The following is a 13,180-nucleotide window of genomic DNA, read 5'->3' as shown; positions in this document are numbered from 1 at the left end:
CTCACTGATTCTCAATAATGCTGATATTGCACACCAAGAGTGTAAACGAGGAGTGTAGCTGACAGAGGGTTGGATATGGAAGTTAGATGAAGGGCAGCCTCGACCTTTTTAAGAACAAATAACAAAAAACTCCTTGATTTCTAGGTATTGTGTTTCAACTCGTTTGGTAATGATCCAGAAGAAACTATGAAAACCTGTTTGATAAAAATGGACACAACAAACTGTTTTGCATGAGTACAGCACGGAAAATAGGTGTTTCAACTTAGGAATGCTGGTGGTTTGGTGAGGCAGAAGTTCTGCCTGTTGAGCTTAGAATAGCCTGATGTTCAGTGTCGGCAGAAGACATATTTTGGGGACTGTCTTTGAGAAGTCTTGATGTCTCTCTAGGTGACATTGTCAGGCAGAAGGAAACCAGATCTAGAGGAGGACATAGGAAATGACAGCATCATAGAGCAGTTAAATAAGTAGAGAGTTAAATTATGTCGAGTGTGGATGTCACCTAGAAAATACAGTTCTTTTGAATGGTACAGAAGGCAGTAGTTGAAAGTGAGAGGGTGGGCTTCCCTGGTGGCTCAGTGGTTATGAATCCGCCTGCCAGTGCAGGGGGCACGGGTTCGAGCCCTGGTCCGGGAAGATCTCGCATGCCGCGGAGCAACTTAGCCCGTGCACCACAACTACTGAGCCCGTGCTCTAGAGCCCGTGAGCCACGACTACTGAGCCCACGCGCCTAGAGCCCGTGCTTCACAACAAGAGAAGCCACAGTGATGAGAACCCCCACACACCCCAATGAAGAGTAGCCCCCGCTTGCCACAACTAGAGAAAGCCCGTGCGCAGCAACAAAGACCCAACGCAGCCAAAAATAAATTTATTAAAAAGGAAAAAAGAAAGTGAGAGGGTTAGACAAGAGAATGGGAAAAATATATAGATTTATCCAAAATCAAAGGTAAATAGTGGATTTAGAATGGGGGATTAGTGGTTAGACTTAGAATGGGGGATTAGTGGTCAGCTATGTTTTGGAAAGATGTCTGCTAGTCATTGTTCCCACAGTTGATTCAGGGCAGGTGATGTCAGTGTGCTGAGGGACAGCATGTGCCAGCAGTCTGAACTGAAGGGACCCAATCTCTGTAGACATTTGTTGACTGGCTGCCTTTTTTTCTCCAACAGGAGTGGTGTCAGTCTGCTTTGAGGGGGACAGTGATGGTTACATCAACTTGGTGGCCTACCCTTATGTGGAAAGTGAGACCGTGGAGCAGGATGACACACCAGAGCGGGAGCAACCTCGGCGTAAGCACTCTCGCCGGAGCCTGCACCGGTCAGGCAGTGGCAGTGACCACAGGGAGGAGAAAGCCAGCCTGTCCCTTGAAACCTCAGAGAGGTAAGGGGATGGTAAGCAGGACTGGTGGTTCATGTCTGGTCCTGATATACTCAGAATATCTCTAGAGTCCTGATACATCATGGGGAAGTAAGGCTCAAGGTTGGGGGAAGGTGGCTGATGTTCTTAGGCCACCCACATAGGTGCAGGCTGCCGCCTGTATGTCACATCACCCCAGTGATGCCTCCTTCTGAGTATGGCTGTAGCTAGTCAAGAGAGAATGAAGTTCCCTCAGCTTTTTGGGAACAAGAACACCCTGTTTTCTCCAGCTTTGTTATGTTTCGCACCCCCAAGACAGAGGTGGAAATGCATTGGTCCACGATGAGGTTCCAGCTCCTTTCTCACCTGCAGGATATCAGAGCCCAAAGGCAATGAGTGGCATCCAGACTAGTGTTCCTTAAGGGTTTGGGTGTCATATCTCTCTGAGACTCTGATATCAGCTATTAATCCTTTCCCTGAATCTGAAATTCAGTTTATTGCATTGGAAATTGATTTTTCTTGTAGATTAAGAAAATAGTCTACAAAGAATTATTTTTCTTGATATATCATGCAAAAAAATGTGAACCCCGACAAGGGTGGCCATAATCAAAAGGATAGACAATAAAAGTTTTGATGAGGATATGGAGAAATTGGAACCCTCCTACATTGCTGATGGGAATGTAAAATAGTGCAGCTATTCTGGAAAACAATTAGGCAGTTTTTCAAAAAGTTAAACCGGGCAACTGCACTCCTAGGTATATGCCCAAGAGAATTGAAGGAATATATTCACACATAAAACTTGTACACAAATGTTTATAGCAGCATTATTCCTGATAGCCGAAAACTGGAAACAACCTGAGTGTCCATCAGTTGGTGAATGGATAAATTAAATGTGGTATATCTATACAATAGAATATTACTCAGCAATAAAAAGGGATGGGGTACTGACGCATGCTACAACATGGATGAACCTTGAAAACATTTATGTTAAGTGAAAGAAGCCAGTCACAGAAAAGCACATATTATATGGTTCCATTTATATAAGATGTTCACAATAGGCAAATCTATTGTTTCTGTCCAAGAGACAGAAGGCAAAGTCAGTGGATGCCAGGGACTGAGGGGGAGGGATAGATGGGAAGTGACTGCTAATGGTGACAAGGTCTGTTTTTGGGGTGATGAAAATTCCTAAAAATTAGATAGTGGTGATGTTTTATAGCCTCATGAATATACTAAAAAAAAACCCAAAAAACTGAATTGTAAAAAAAATAAAACTAATGTAAATAAAAAATGAGCGTTTTGAACCAAAGTGAAATTAAAATTGTATGATTAAATTACTTTATATATATTTAATATCACTCAAAAATAAGTTTCAGTGAGGGAATTCCCTGGCAGTCCAGTGGTTGGGACTTGGCACTTCCATGGCCGAGGGCCTGGGTTTGATCCCTCGTCTGGGAACTAAGATCCTGCAAGCCGTGCGGCATGGCCAAAAAAAAAAAAAAAATTCAGTGAATGGGATGCTCTGTGACTTGACCTAGAAGTTGGAATTGGGACTTTTCTTAGATGTGGCAGCACATAGTTTGTCTCTGACATCAGATCAGATCAGTTTAGCAACACAGGCTGCACACCCTAGCTCCTTAGTACTTACACCATTTACTCACTTTAATGGGCTCATGCATCTGGGCCCCGTGTCACCCCTCAGGAAGGTCTATGCGTGGCACATTAGACTTGATCCAGGCCTCCCCTACCCTGTGTAGTGAGACCCCAGAGGGTGACTTGTCTGAGCCCCTTAGCAATGGGTATGTTCTTCCTTCTTAGCCCCCAGGAGGCAAAGACTCCGAAGGTGGAGCTACACAGCCACTCGGACGTCCCTTTCCAGATGCTGGATGGCAACAGCGGTCTGAGTTCCGAGAAGATCAGCCACAACCCTTGGAGCCTGCGCTGTCACAAACAGCAGCTGAGCCGCATGCGCTCCGAGTCCAAGGACCGAAAACTCTACAGTATCCTTGTTACTGCTTCTCCAGCAGTGCCTGCTACTGGGACCATGAGTCCTGTGTCAGAGCACCTATCAGTACCATGGCCAGCGCCCTCTCTGTTCAGGGACTCCTCTTTTGTTCTCATCTCCCTTTTCCATAGGCTCTTCTTCCTCTTTGTCCTTCTTATTTTCATCAACATGTTGTTTCTTTCCTGCATTTTGGGGCTGGTAAGACTGAAGCTTAAACTTGGCAGTCTAGAAGAGTGCTGTCCAATAGAACTGTCTGTGACAATGGAAGTATTCTGAATCTGTGCTGAAATTTGTGGTAGCCACTAGCCACACTGTAACCAAAATGTGGCTGCTGTGACTGAGTTACTGAATTTTTTATTTATTTAATTAATTAAAATCTAAATTGAAATCACCAGGCATGGATAGTGGCTACCATATTTATCAGTGCATGTCTAGAATTGGGGGGGAGGGGTGTGTGTGCACGTGCGCATATGTGCACGTGTACACGTGTGTATTTCTCCCCTCCCAAAAGATAATAATTAAAAAGTAACATGTTTGATTTTAGTATGTTTTTTCTAAAGATAAACACTATACCTGTGCAATATAAAACAGTTTTTTAAGATACCAAAGGTAAAAAAGTATTATGAAATGGGAATTCTTAAAATCATTTAGTGTTTTGAAACAGTAGACAATAAATAAATCTTACTGAGAAACTGAGGGGAAGTATGCTGAACACTGCATATGTACTTACTCAGTTTTCCTAAGTCTTTTGAGGGAGGAACTGTTATGATTTCCGTTTACAGACGAGTAAATGGAAGGACAGGGTGGTTAAGTGTTGTGCTTAGAGCCAGTGAGTGGCCGAAGCAGGATCCAGTGCTCTCAGGCATTGTGAGATATTTCTGCAACCTTCTTTGAGTTTTACTGTCACTTGTTTATAGCTTATAGCAGGTGATGAGACTAGTTAAAAGCCATATTTAATGATTTTTTTATGTTATTCCTTAAAGAATTAGCGGATATTAAAATATTCATCATCATAGTGATGCTGAGGGTCTTATCCTCCAGGACCATGTGATTGCTACATAGTCCCAAATATGGAATTGAGGGCCAGGCTGTGAGCCCTGATGACTTTTGGTAGACATGTGACAGGCCTGTACCTTTAAGATTGTTGCAGACAGGAGATGTAGATGAGGACATGAATATAAATGCCAGGAGGCCAGGACCACAGAGCCATTTTAAGTAGAAGATCCTAGAAGTACTAAGGGATAAGTTTAAATATATGGTCCACTGGTTTGAAGTTTATTCAGAAAATGGCAAGATAGAAATTTAAATCCAGATTTTTCTAAAGATTCCTGTTTGGGAATGTTAAATCTGATTTATCATTTTTGTAGTAGTTCTACAAAGGAAGTTCCTTACTTCTTAGGCCTGAGTGGGACACTGGATTGAGCAGGGCCTTGGTTTACTGATGGTGCCAGGGATGTATGTGAAACTGCCAAATCTTCTTTGGTTTATTGTATGCCTGCAAGACAGATCTAAAGAATAAAATAAAAATGATATCAACAAATGTGGTATATACATACAATGAAAAATTAGTCAGCCATAAAAAGGAATGAAAGTTTGTCACATGCTACAATATGGATGAACCTTGAAAACAATTTGCTAAGCGAAAGAGCCAGATACAAAAGGACAAATATTACATGATGCCACTTATATGAAGTATCTAGAACAGGCAAATTCATAGAGACAGAAAGTAGATAGTGGTTATGGGGGCAGGGGAGAGGGGAATGGGAGTTACTGTTTAATGGGTACAGTTTCTAATTTCTATTTGGGAAGATGAAAAAGTTTTGGAGATCGGATGGTGGTGATGGTTGCACAGTAATATGAATGTACTTAATGCCACTGAACTGTATACTTAAAAATGGTTAAAATGATAAATGTTACGTGTATTTTACCACAACAAAAATTTTTTTTAAAGAAATAATGAGCCAGTGGTTTGAAATCCACATTTGAGAGTTTGTGAGGTGAATACAGATTACATTAGAATGGAATGCCTCCTTTTATAGAAAAATGGGATTATGCTTTTCTGGCTGGGGCTGATGGTGAGTTTGGTGGTTATTCCCCTTGACTGTGGCCCAGAGTTCCTCCTGCTTGAGAACGTGGTGCACCACTTCAAGTACCCCTGTGTGCTGGACCTGAAGATGGGCACCCGGCAGCATGGTGATGATGCATCAGCTGAGAAGGCAGCCCGGCAGATGCGGAAGTGCGAGCAAAGTACGTCAGCTACGCTGGGTGTCAGGGTCTGTGGCATGCAGGTGAGTCATCCTTGGTGAGAGCCTAGGTGCTCCTGCTTGCATGTTTTGGGTTGTGTGTGTGCCTGCCTGCTATCCAAGCCAGGTGTCCTCCTGGCCCACAGTGGTCCAGAATCTCCTCCGAGAGGGTGAGTCCCCTACAGGGTGCTGAGTGCGTTTTTGTAGACATGTTCCCTGAGCCCTCTTGTCCTTACCTGGGGACCTTGGTCTGGGCTCCAGTGCAGAACCACTGTGAGAGCCTGTTGCCTTCATATTGGGGCAAGTAAGACTCTTGTCTGTCAGCAAGATAATTCCTAGTTTGAGTCCAGCTGGTCTCCTGGGGCAACTTGGAGGAGGGCTCCAAAGGTAGTGACAGAAAACCTGTAGGCCTGGTCTCTGCACATTGCTGGCTTTACCACAGGAAAACTTAGGGTGAACTTGGCCTGCCTACTCTAGTTGTGTAGGGTTGAGCAGAAAAGCTCAGGTTGGTCAGAAGTACTTTCCAGATAGTGCCTGCCCAGGGCACCATGAGGTCATCAGACCTCCCTGGTACTCACCTGTCTGTCTCCTGGGGTTTCAGGTGTACCAGCTGGACACGGGGCATTACCTCTGCAGGAACAAGTACTATGGCCGTGGGCTCTCCATTGAAGGCTTCCGCAATGCCCTCTATCAGTACCTGCACAATGGCCTGGACCTGCGGCGTGACCTTTTTGAGCCCATCCTGAGCAAACTGCGAGGCCTGAAAGCTGTACTGGAGCGGCAGGCCTCCTACCGCTTCTACTCCAGTTCCCTGCTTGTCATCTATGATGGTAAGGAGTGCCGGTCTGAGTCCTACCTGGACCGCCGGTCCGAAATGCGTATCAAGCACCTGGACACAGGGCTCCCTGAGGTGGCACCATCCTGTGGCCCTAGCACCAGCCCCAGCAGCACCAGCCCCGAGGTGGGCCCCTTCTCTCCACCCAAGGTGGATGTCCGCATGATCGACTTTGCACACAGCACATTCAAGGGCTTCCGAGATGACCCCACTGTGCATGATGGGCCTGACCGAGGCTATGTGTTTGGCCTGGAGAACCTCATCAGCATCATGGAACAGATGCGGGACGAGAACCAGTAGGCCCAGCTCTGGGCTTCCAGAACCCCTTCCTCTCCACCCTCAGGCAGGGACCATTGCTCTGAACTCGCCATGAGAACACACAGACTTGCTTTTAAAAGGGTTATATTTCTCTTTGGTGTAAACTAAAAGAAATGTTTTTAGCTGTAGCCTGGAATCTATATATATAAAGTGAAGGAGGGCAGAACACATCCTCTCAGCCAGGCTTCCTAGCTCTAAGGTTCTGACTGCTGTGTCCAGGCTGACTTGGGAAGGAAGAGATACCCCTGGTGGTCTTGGCAGCAGGGACAGGTTGCTCTTGGACATTGGTTTCTCTTGCCTAGGTCTTTGGGGTCTGTGGCTGCAGGGTCCTGCTAGTTGTGGGGTGAAGCCCTGGGTTGGCTCAGGGCTCCTCCACGCTCACTCATCCCTTGTTCCCAGTAGTAGAGGGCTGGGTGCCCATCTCTTGGGGGACTTTGTAGCTTGTGTTGTGGGTATCACCCAGGTCTGTAACAGATGTCCCCAGGGCACCACAGGGCCAACTGCACACAGCTGGACCCTTCTCGGTTCTGACCTTGGCATGAGGCTAGATTCATGAAGCTGTGCTGAAGCCAGCAGTGGTAGAGGGCAGGCCCTGGGATCCCCAGGCACTATTTGGCACATGAACCTGCTCCTCCTCCTGCCTGCACAGCCCAGCCAGCGTTTCTCACCAAGATCCCTTGCCTAAGGAGGCCATCCCCTCTTGCCCCACTGGAGGGGGCCCTGCTCTGTTTGCTGAGGAGAGTCTGTTCCAGCAGGCCTCAGGGCCTCTGATGGCTCTGACCCAGCTAGTATTTGCAGTCCTTGTGCTGTGGGTAGGAGTCCTCTTCCTCTAGCTTGAGCAGCTGTGCTGCCTTGGATGGGCTGCTCCTTCCAGGGCTCAAAGGCTGTGGTCCGCTCAGGGTCTCACCTCTCCCCAGGCCAAGCTCAAGGCAGCAGCCCATGTGAGGAGCTCCAGGCTTGTGAGGGAGAACTTTAAGCTTGTTTGCTTATAGGGACATTGGGTGCTGGGTGCAGGTGCCCAGATTCTGCTAATGAGAGTTTTGTCTTATCAGTACTGGGGTCCATCAGTCTGTCCATTTGTCCATCTACCAGCCCCTGTGATCTTTCCCCTGGGGTGTAGCCTTGTTCATTAGTAAATATTGATTTCCTTCATGCTTCCCTCAGCAGAATATTCTCTTTACCATTTCTGAGGTGAGCTTTTGCCCCTGTGCCATTCCTCAGCAGGTGCTACCTTTTCTAAAAGAACTGGTAGCAAAATGAATTGGAGGAAGTGTTTCCCTGCTGGCCCAACACCCTCTCTGTGAGCCTGGAGTGTGGCCCCCTCAACACTCAACACTGACAGTAGCACAGTGAAGGCCCAGGGGGTGACCCATTCCTTGCCCATAACTTTTGCTGCCAGCCCTTAATGGCACAGAGACCTGCCACCTCTAACACATGTGGCCAGGTGATACTGCACTCACCTAGCCATTGCTGAGGTTAGTGCTCTCACCTCTGAGTCTAGGGCCACTGTCATTGTCACTTTTAGCATGTCCCTATTGGGGCATTAATGGTAAGCCTGCCAGCCTGTGTCTCTGAGAGGCCTTGGTAACTGATGGACTAATTTCCTGGTCTTTAGAGATGCAGCCCCACACATCTTAAATGGGCTCCTTGATGGGATCCCATCTCTCTCGGCCCTCTGACCCTGGTGCCATTGGTGGGCAGGTTCCCATTCCTTGGGGCTAGGAGGGGCAGCTTGCCTGTTTCTGGTCAGTAATGACCATCTTCTGTACTATTCTGTGGCTTCATCCATGGGGGCAGTAGTTCTTCATTAGTGTGGATAGTCATTTCCTGGTAAGGCAGAGGCTAAAGCAAAGGGTCTGGGGCCACTCAGGACCCACTTGATGGCACCTCTCCAGCCTGGGGATGTGCTGTGCTTCCTGAGTTTGTATATTATGGGAGATGCTGCCCCATTCCGCTCTTCATCGCGAGAGAGGCTGTACCGACTTAAATTCAGTGTTTGCCTGGCACTAAAAGAGCAGGGCTGGGATTTGCTGCTTCTCCCCCAGGGCAGGGTCCCGTGTTTTCAGTACTTTTGAACACTTGGGAGACACAGCCCTGTTTTCTGGTGGGTGGTGGGCATGTGTGTCTGCACACGCTCTTTGCCACCATTTCGCCCTGTTCCATGCTAGAGAGCCCTGTCCCTGCCAGGCCCTGCCTTCCCAGCCCCAACTTGGGACCAAAGTGCAAGATGGGATCACGGGTTGGGGCGTTCAAGCGACTCCTCTCTATAGTGCTTACCTGGGCGAAGTCGACACCAGCCCCCTAGCGGGGTGGGATGGGCGGTGCTTAAAGAGGAAAGGGACCAGTTTTGCAACTTGCCAGGGACGCCACCCCTCCCTCACATCCGGGCCTGTACAGTGGGCGTGGGGATTCTCCTTAAGGGGCCAAAGGCCTGGGCTAGTTCGTATCCTTTGCTCACTTGCTCACATCCCGCCACGTGCACCCCCCTAGATGCAGATTGCTTGAACTTTTAAAACTGTTCAATTTGGTTTTGTTTGTGCCGATTTAAAAAATGTTTTAATGGGGAAAAGTTTGGGGAGAACCAAGGGAAGGGCCTGGTATCTTTGCTTCTCGGGAAACTGCAAGGCCTCGCCTGGAGGACCGCTCTCTACTCCACTTTCCTGGAAGCTGCCTAAGCCTGTCAACGCCGCCCGATCCCTGCGCCCGGATATGACACGTGGCTCCGGTCGCGTCTGGGCGCGGTTGCGTTTTCTCGGGACCTTGCGTGCAGGGGAGGGGCTGCTCCGGCATTGGGCTGAGCCTGCCCCTTTCTGTACACCTAGCGCTGCCCGCCCCGCTTGTGTCTGAGGTCGTGTATGTCAAAATAAAGCCGCTAGAAACCGAGGCGTGTCCGTGTCTTTGAGAAACCCCTCGGCCTCCGGTAGACTGGCCTAGTCCGGCCCGCCAGCGTCCTCGGCCCCTCCCCGGCCCGGCCGGCCCGGTGAGGCGGGGAGGGGCCGGAAGCGGTTGGGGCGCAGCGCAAAGGAAGCCTCGCCCTTGGCGCCAGCTCCGCTTTTGGATCCGCCAATGGCCAGCTGACCCGGAGGTCCGGGTCCCGGTCCCCATGGTAGCCCGGCGCGCTCGGCTCTCATTGGCTGCGTCGGCCGGAGCGTCGCGTTTCGGCGCTTCGACGCCAACGGTGTGCCACGTATACGGTAGCTGATTGGGCCGCCCGAGTTTACGTCACTTCCCGCCGGCCGCCGGCCCGAGTTGGGAGGCAGTCGGTCTCCGTCCGGCGTCGCGTCGCGTCCCGCTTTGCTGCGGTCTCGGCCCTAGCGTCAGCGCGGACTGGGCGGACAAGGCAGAGCCAGAGTTGGTCAGTCTGGCGGGTGAAGGGCGAGGGGCCGGGCACAGCGGCGGGAGTGTGCGGCAGGGGTCCGCCAGGCAGGCCGCGGACACCTCGGAGCCCGGGACTCACTCTCCGGCCGCCCGCAGGCGCAATGAAGGCACTGATTTTGGTGGGTGGCTATGGGACGCGCCTGCGGCCGCTGACGCTAAGCATTCCGAAACCGCTGGTGGACTTCTGCAATAAGCCCATCTTGCTGCACCAAGTGGAGGCGCTGGCCGCGGTAAGGCCCGGGGCCGGGGTCTTGGTAGGACCTGATAGGATGAGGGACGGCCAGCGATTGGGGATCGGGGACACCTGTGCCTTCGGCTGAATCTGCCTGGCGGCCGGCGCTGTTCTGTCCCACAGGCCGGCGTGGACCACGTGATTCTGGCTGTGAGCTATATGTCTCAGGTGCTGGAGAAGGAAATGAAGGCGCAGGAGCAAAGGGTGAGGCACGGACTTCTCGCTCTTTCCCTTGGTCCCCGCTCAACTTTTCACCCTGGTGAGAGGAGCCTGACGGGGGGCTTTTTCCTTCCAGCTAGGAATCCGAATCTCTATGTCCCATGAAGAGGAGCCTTTAGGAACAGGTCAGTAGAGACAGGAAGGTCCCTTGGGGAGGGTTTAGGGCCAGGGAAGGAGCAAGACTCAGCCTGGATGGGGACTGCTGAGCCTGGATCCAGGGGCTCAGACCCCCAAGATGATGGTGACCTGTTCCTCTCCCCCAGCTGGGCCCCTGGCACTGGCCCGTGACTTGCTCTCTGAGACTGCAGACCCTTTTTTCGTCCTCAACAGTGACGTGATCTGCGATTTCCCCTTTCAAGCCATGGTGCAGTTCCACCGGCACCATGGCCAGGAGGGCTCAATTCTGGTAAGAGAGCACGTCTTTCTGCTCTAATGTACCTGTCCCCATGCGCAGCCTCCCTAGCCTCTCCCATCCTCCAGCCTTGAACTGCCCCTTGGTGTTGCGGGTGCAGAGCTGTGCAGTTTGTGCTTTTAAGCATTTTCGGCAAAGCTCCTGAAATTTAGGACAGCATGTATATCAAGGCTCAGGAGCCCTGGACTAGGCCTGAAGTCCCCCTGCACTCAGGTGACCAAAGTGGAGGAACCCTCTAAGTATGGTGTGGTGGTGTGTGAGGCGGACACAGGCCGCATTCACCGGTTCGTGGAGAAGCCGCAGGTGTTTGTGTCCAACAAGATCAACGCAGGCATGTACATCCTGAGCCCTGCAGTGCTACGGCGCATCCAGGTGTGTAGAAGCCAGCTGCTGGGTGGGCTGGGGTAGGGCAGGCCACCACTGCCATGACCCTGCTCATGAGCTGCCCACTCCCACAGCTGCAGCCCACATCCATTGAGAAGGAGATCTTCCCTGTCATGGCCAAGGAGGGGCAGCTCTATGCCATGGAGTTGCAGGGTGAGGCAGGGAGGCCACAGGGTGGGGGTGGTCTGTGGCTGGGCTGAGCCCCCTGATGCATTCTCTCCCTACAGGCTTCTGGATGGACATTGGGCAGCCCAAGGATTTCCTCACTGGCATGTGCCTCTTCCTGCAGTCGCTGCGACAGAAGCAGCCTGAGCAACTGTGCTCAGGCCCCGGCATTGTGGGCAACGTGCTGGTGGTGAGGCCCTTGCCCAGAGCATTGTCAACCCCCTCAACCTTGGGGGACAGATGGCCCACTTGTGTTTTCCCCGCTGTCCTCAGGACCCAAGTGCCCGTATTGGCGAGAACTGCAGCATTGGCCCTAATGTGAGTCTGGGTCCTGGTGTGGTGGTGGAGGATGGTGTGTGCATTCGGCGGTGCACGGTGCTGCGAGATGCCCACATTCGCTCTCACTCCTGGCTTGAGTCCTGCATTGTAGGCTGGCGCTGCCGCGTGGGCCAGTGGGTAAGCCTCCGGGCTGGGCCAGATTGGGAGGGTGGGGGAATGCCTCTGCCTCGCTGACAGGCCTGCCCCTCCTCCCAAGGTGCGCATGGAGAACGTGACAGTGCTGGGTGAGGACGTCATAGTTAACGACGAGCTCTACCTCAACGGGGCCAGTGTGCTGCCCCACAAATCTATTGGTGAGTCGGTGCCGGAGCCCCGCATCATCATGTGAGGATGCTGTGGGGCTGGCTGAGCCCCCATTTCCCCACTGGCAAGGGGATCACTGGCTCGACACATCAGGAGGCCCTGGACTCATTGCCATTTGACTGGGGAGGATTGGACAAGGCTGAAGCCATCGGACACGCGCCTTCTCCTGTGGACATAATCTGGCAAGATCCTTGCTGGGCATACCCCACAAAGCCCACTCCCTCAAGATGGGCTGGGCCAGAACTGTATGGAATAATAATTTAATGCTCACTGTGGCCCTGACTGCAAGTCAAGCTCAGGCACAAATAGGGCATGGTGGGGGGCCGTGGGGGACAGGGCAAGGGGCTCATAAATAGGGCCCAGCCTGGGTTTGAGTTTAAGGGTAGAGGTTCCTGCTGTGTGGGCCAGGTAGGCCTAGGCAGCCGAGGAAGTGGCACTTGCACTGGCTGCCTTGTCCCAGTCCTCTACAGACATGATGGTGGCTTTGCAGAAGAAGCAATCCTTGTTGTTCATCAGGTGCTGGTTGATGCAGGCTCTACAACAGGGGAGGGCGTAAAGATGGCCTGTGTATCCCTGCTGCTCCCCACCCAGCCCCTTGTACCCGTGCAGCCCACTTACTTGCAGGACTTGTGGCCACAGGGCTGGAACACAGCAGAAATGGGGTGAGCATAGCAGATGGGGCAGAGGTCTTCCTCACTGGTGGGCTGCAGGGAGCAGAGTGCAGGGTGGGCTGGGGTTGGGTGCCCAGACAAGTTGGGTGTACACTACGCGCACAGCTGTGGTGACGTGTACTGGGGTTGTGTGGACCCGTATGCTGTGGCCCCACTCACCAGGGAGGCAGCTGCTGCCTGGGCAGATGCAGAGGTCAGGTGTGCCAACATCTGTTCCACCTGGGCCAGTTCCTCAACGCTGATGTAATCTGTGTCTGGCGGGTGGTAGGAGGTGTCAGGCCAAATGTGGCCCTAAAACCCAGTGCCTCTTGAGTACTCACTGCCTGGG

General features: G+C 51.5%; 3 protein-coding genes across 10 annotated transcripts in view; 2 read left to right on the top strand and 1 right to left on the bottom strand.

Annotated features, from left to right (window-relative positions):
* IP6K1 (inositol hexakisphosphate kinase 1) overlaps positions 1–9,630 on the top strand; it is a 72,921-nt gene extending 63,291 nt beyond the window's left edge. For all 5 annotated transcript variants that reach the window (XM_029244454.1, XM_029244457.1, XM_029244452.1 and 2 more), the window contains 4 exons: positions 1,165–1,375; positions 3,167–3,348; positions 5,466–5,641; positions 6,198–9,630. In XM_029244454.1, coding sequence (XP_029100287.1) covers positions 1,165–1,375; positions 3,167–3,348; positions 5,466–5,641; positions 6,198–6,731 — 1,103 coding nt within the window. In that variant the 3' untranslated portion in view covers positions 6,732–9,630. The remainder of the gene's footprint in view (positions 1–1,164; positions 1,376–3,166; positions 3,349–5,465; positions 5,642–6,197) is intronic.
* A 349-nt stretch (positions 9,631–9,979) lies between these two features.
* On the top strand, positions 9,980–12,456 carry GMPPB (GDP-mannose pyrophosphorylase B). The gene is made up of 9 exons (XM_029241859.1): positions 9,980–10,357; positions 10,483–10,563; positions 10,655–10,703; positions 10,842–10,984; positions 11,204–11,362; positions 11,449–11,527; positions 11,602–11,729; positions 11,813–11,995; positions 12,075–12,456. Exons 1-9 carry the CDS (start codon positions 10,229–10,231, stop codon positions 12,204–12,206), a joined length of 1,083 nt encoding a protein of 360 aa, XP_029097692.1. The 5' UTR covers positions 9,980–10,228; the 3' UTR covers positions 12,207–12,456.
* The window catches only part of RNF123 (ring finger protein 123), a 29,056-nt gene continuing 28,160 nt past the window's right edge, over positions 12,285–13,180 (bottom strand). For 3 of the 4 annotated variants that reach the window (XM_029241846.1, XM_029241848.1, XM_029241847.1), the window contains exons 37-39: positions 13,012–13,106; positions 12,800–12,885; positions 12,285–12,716 (exon numbers count right to left, since the gene is read on the bottom strand). In XM_029241846.1, the coding sequence (XP_029097679.1) occupies positions 12,596–12,716; positions 12,800–12,885; positions 13,012–13,106 (302 nt within the window). In that variant the 3' untranslated portion in view covers positions 12,285–12,595. The remainder of the gene's footprint in view (positions 12,717–12,799; positions 12,886–13,011; positions 13,107–13,180) is intronic. The other variant, XM_029241849.1, reaches the window with a different exon arrangement.

This window comes from Monodon monoceros, unplaced genomic scaffold (assembly GCF_005190385.1).
Source record: "Monodon monoceros isolate NGI ecotype Baffin Bay Population unplaced genomic scaffold, NGI_Narwhal_1 Super_Scaffold_3, whole genome shotgun sequence".
Lineage (NCBI taxonomy): Eukaryota > Metazoa > Chordata > Mammalia > Artiodactyla > Monodontidae > Monodon > Monodon monoceros.
Note: the sequence above shows the minus strand (reverse complement) of the source record. Positions and strands in the feature narration are given on the sequence as shown.

Coding starts and splice junctions, on each gene's coding strand:
- GMPPB (XM_029241859.1), top strand. CDS start 10,229: ATGAAGGCACTGATTTTGGTGGGTGGCTATGGGACGCGCCTGCGGCCG. Junction 10,704..10,841: donor AGAGGAGCCTTTAGGAACAG/GTCAGTAGAGAC, acceptor CCTCTCCCCCAG/CTGGGCCCCTGGCACTGGCC. Junction 10,985..11,203: donor GCCAGGAGGGCTCAATTCTG/GTAAGAGAGCAC, acceptor CCCTGCACTCAG/GTGACCAAAGTGGAGGAACC.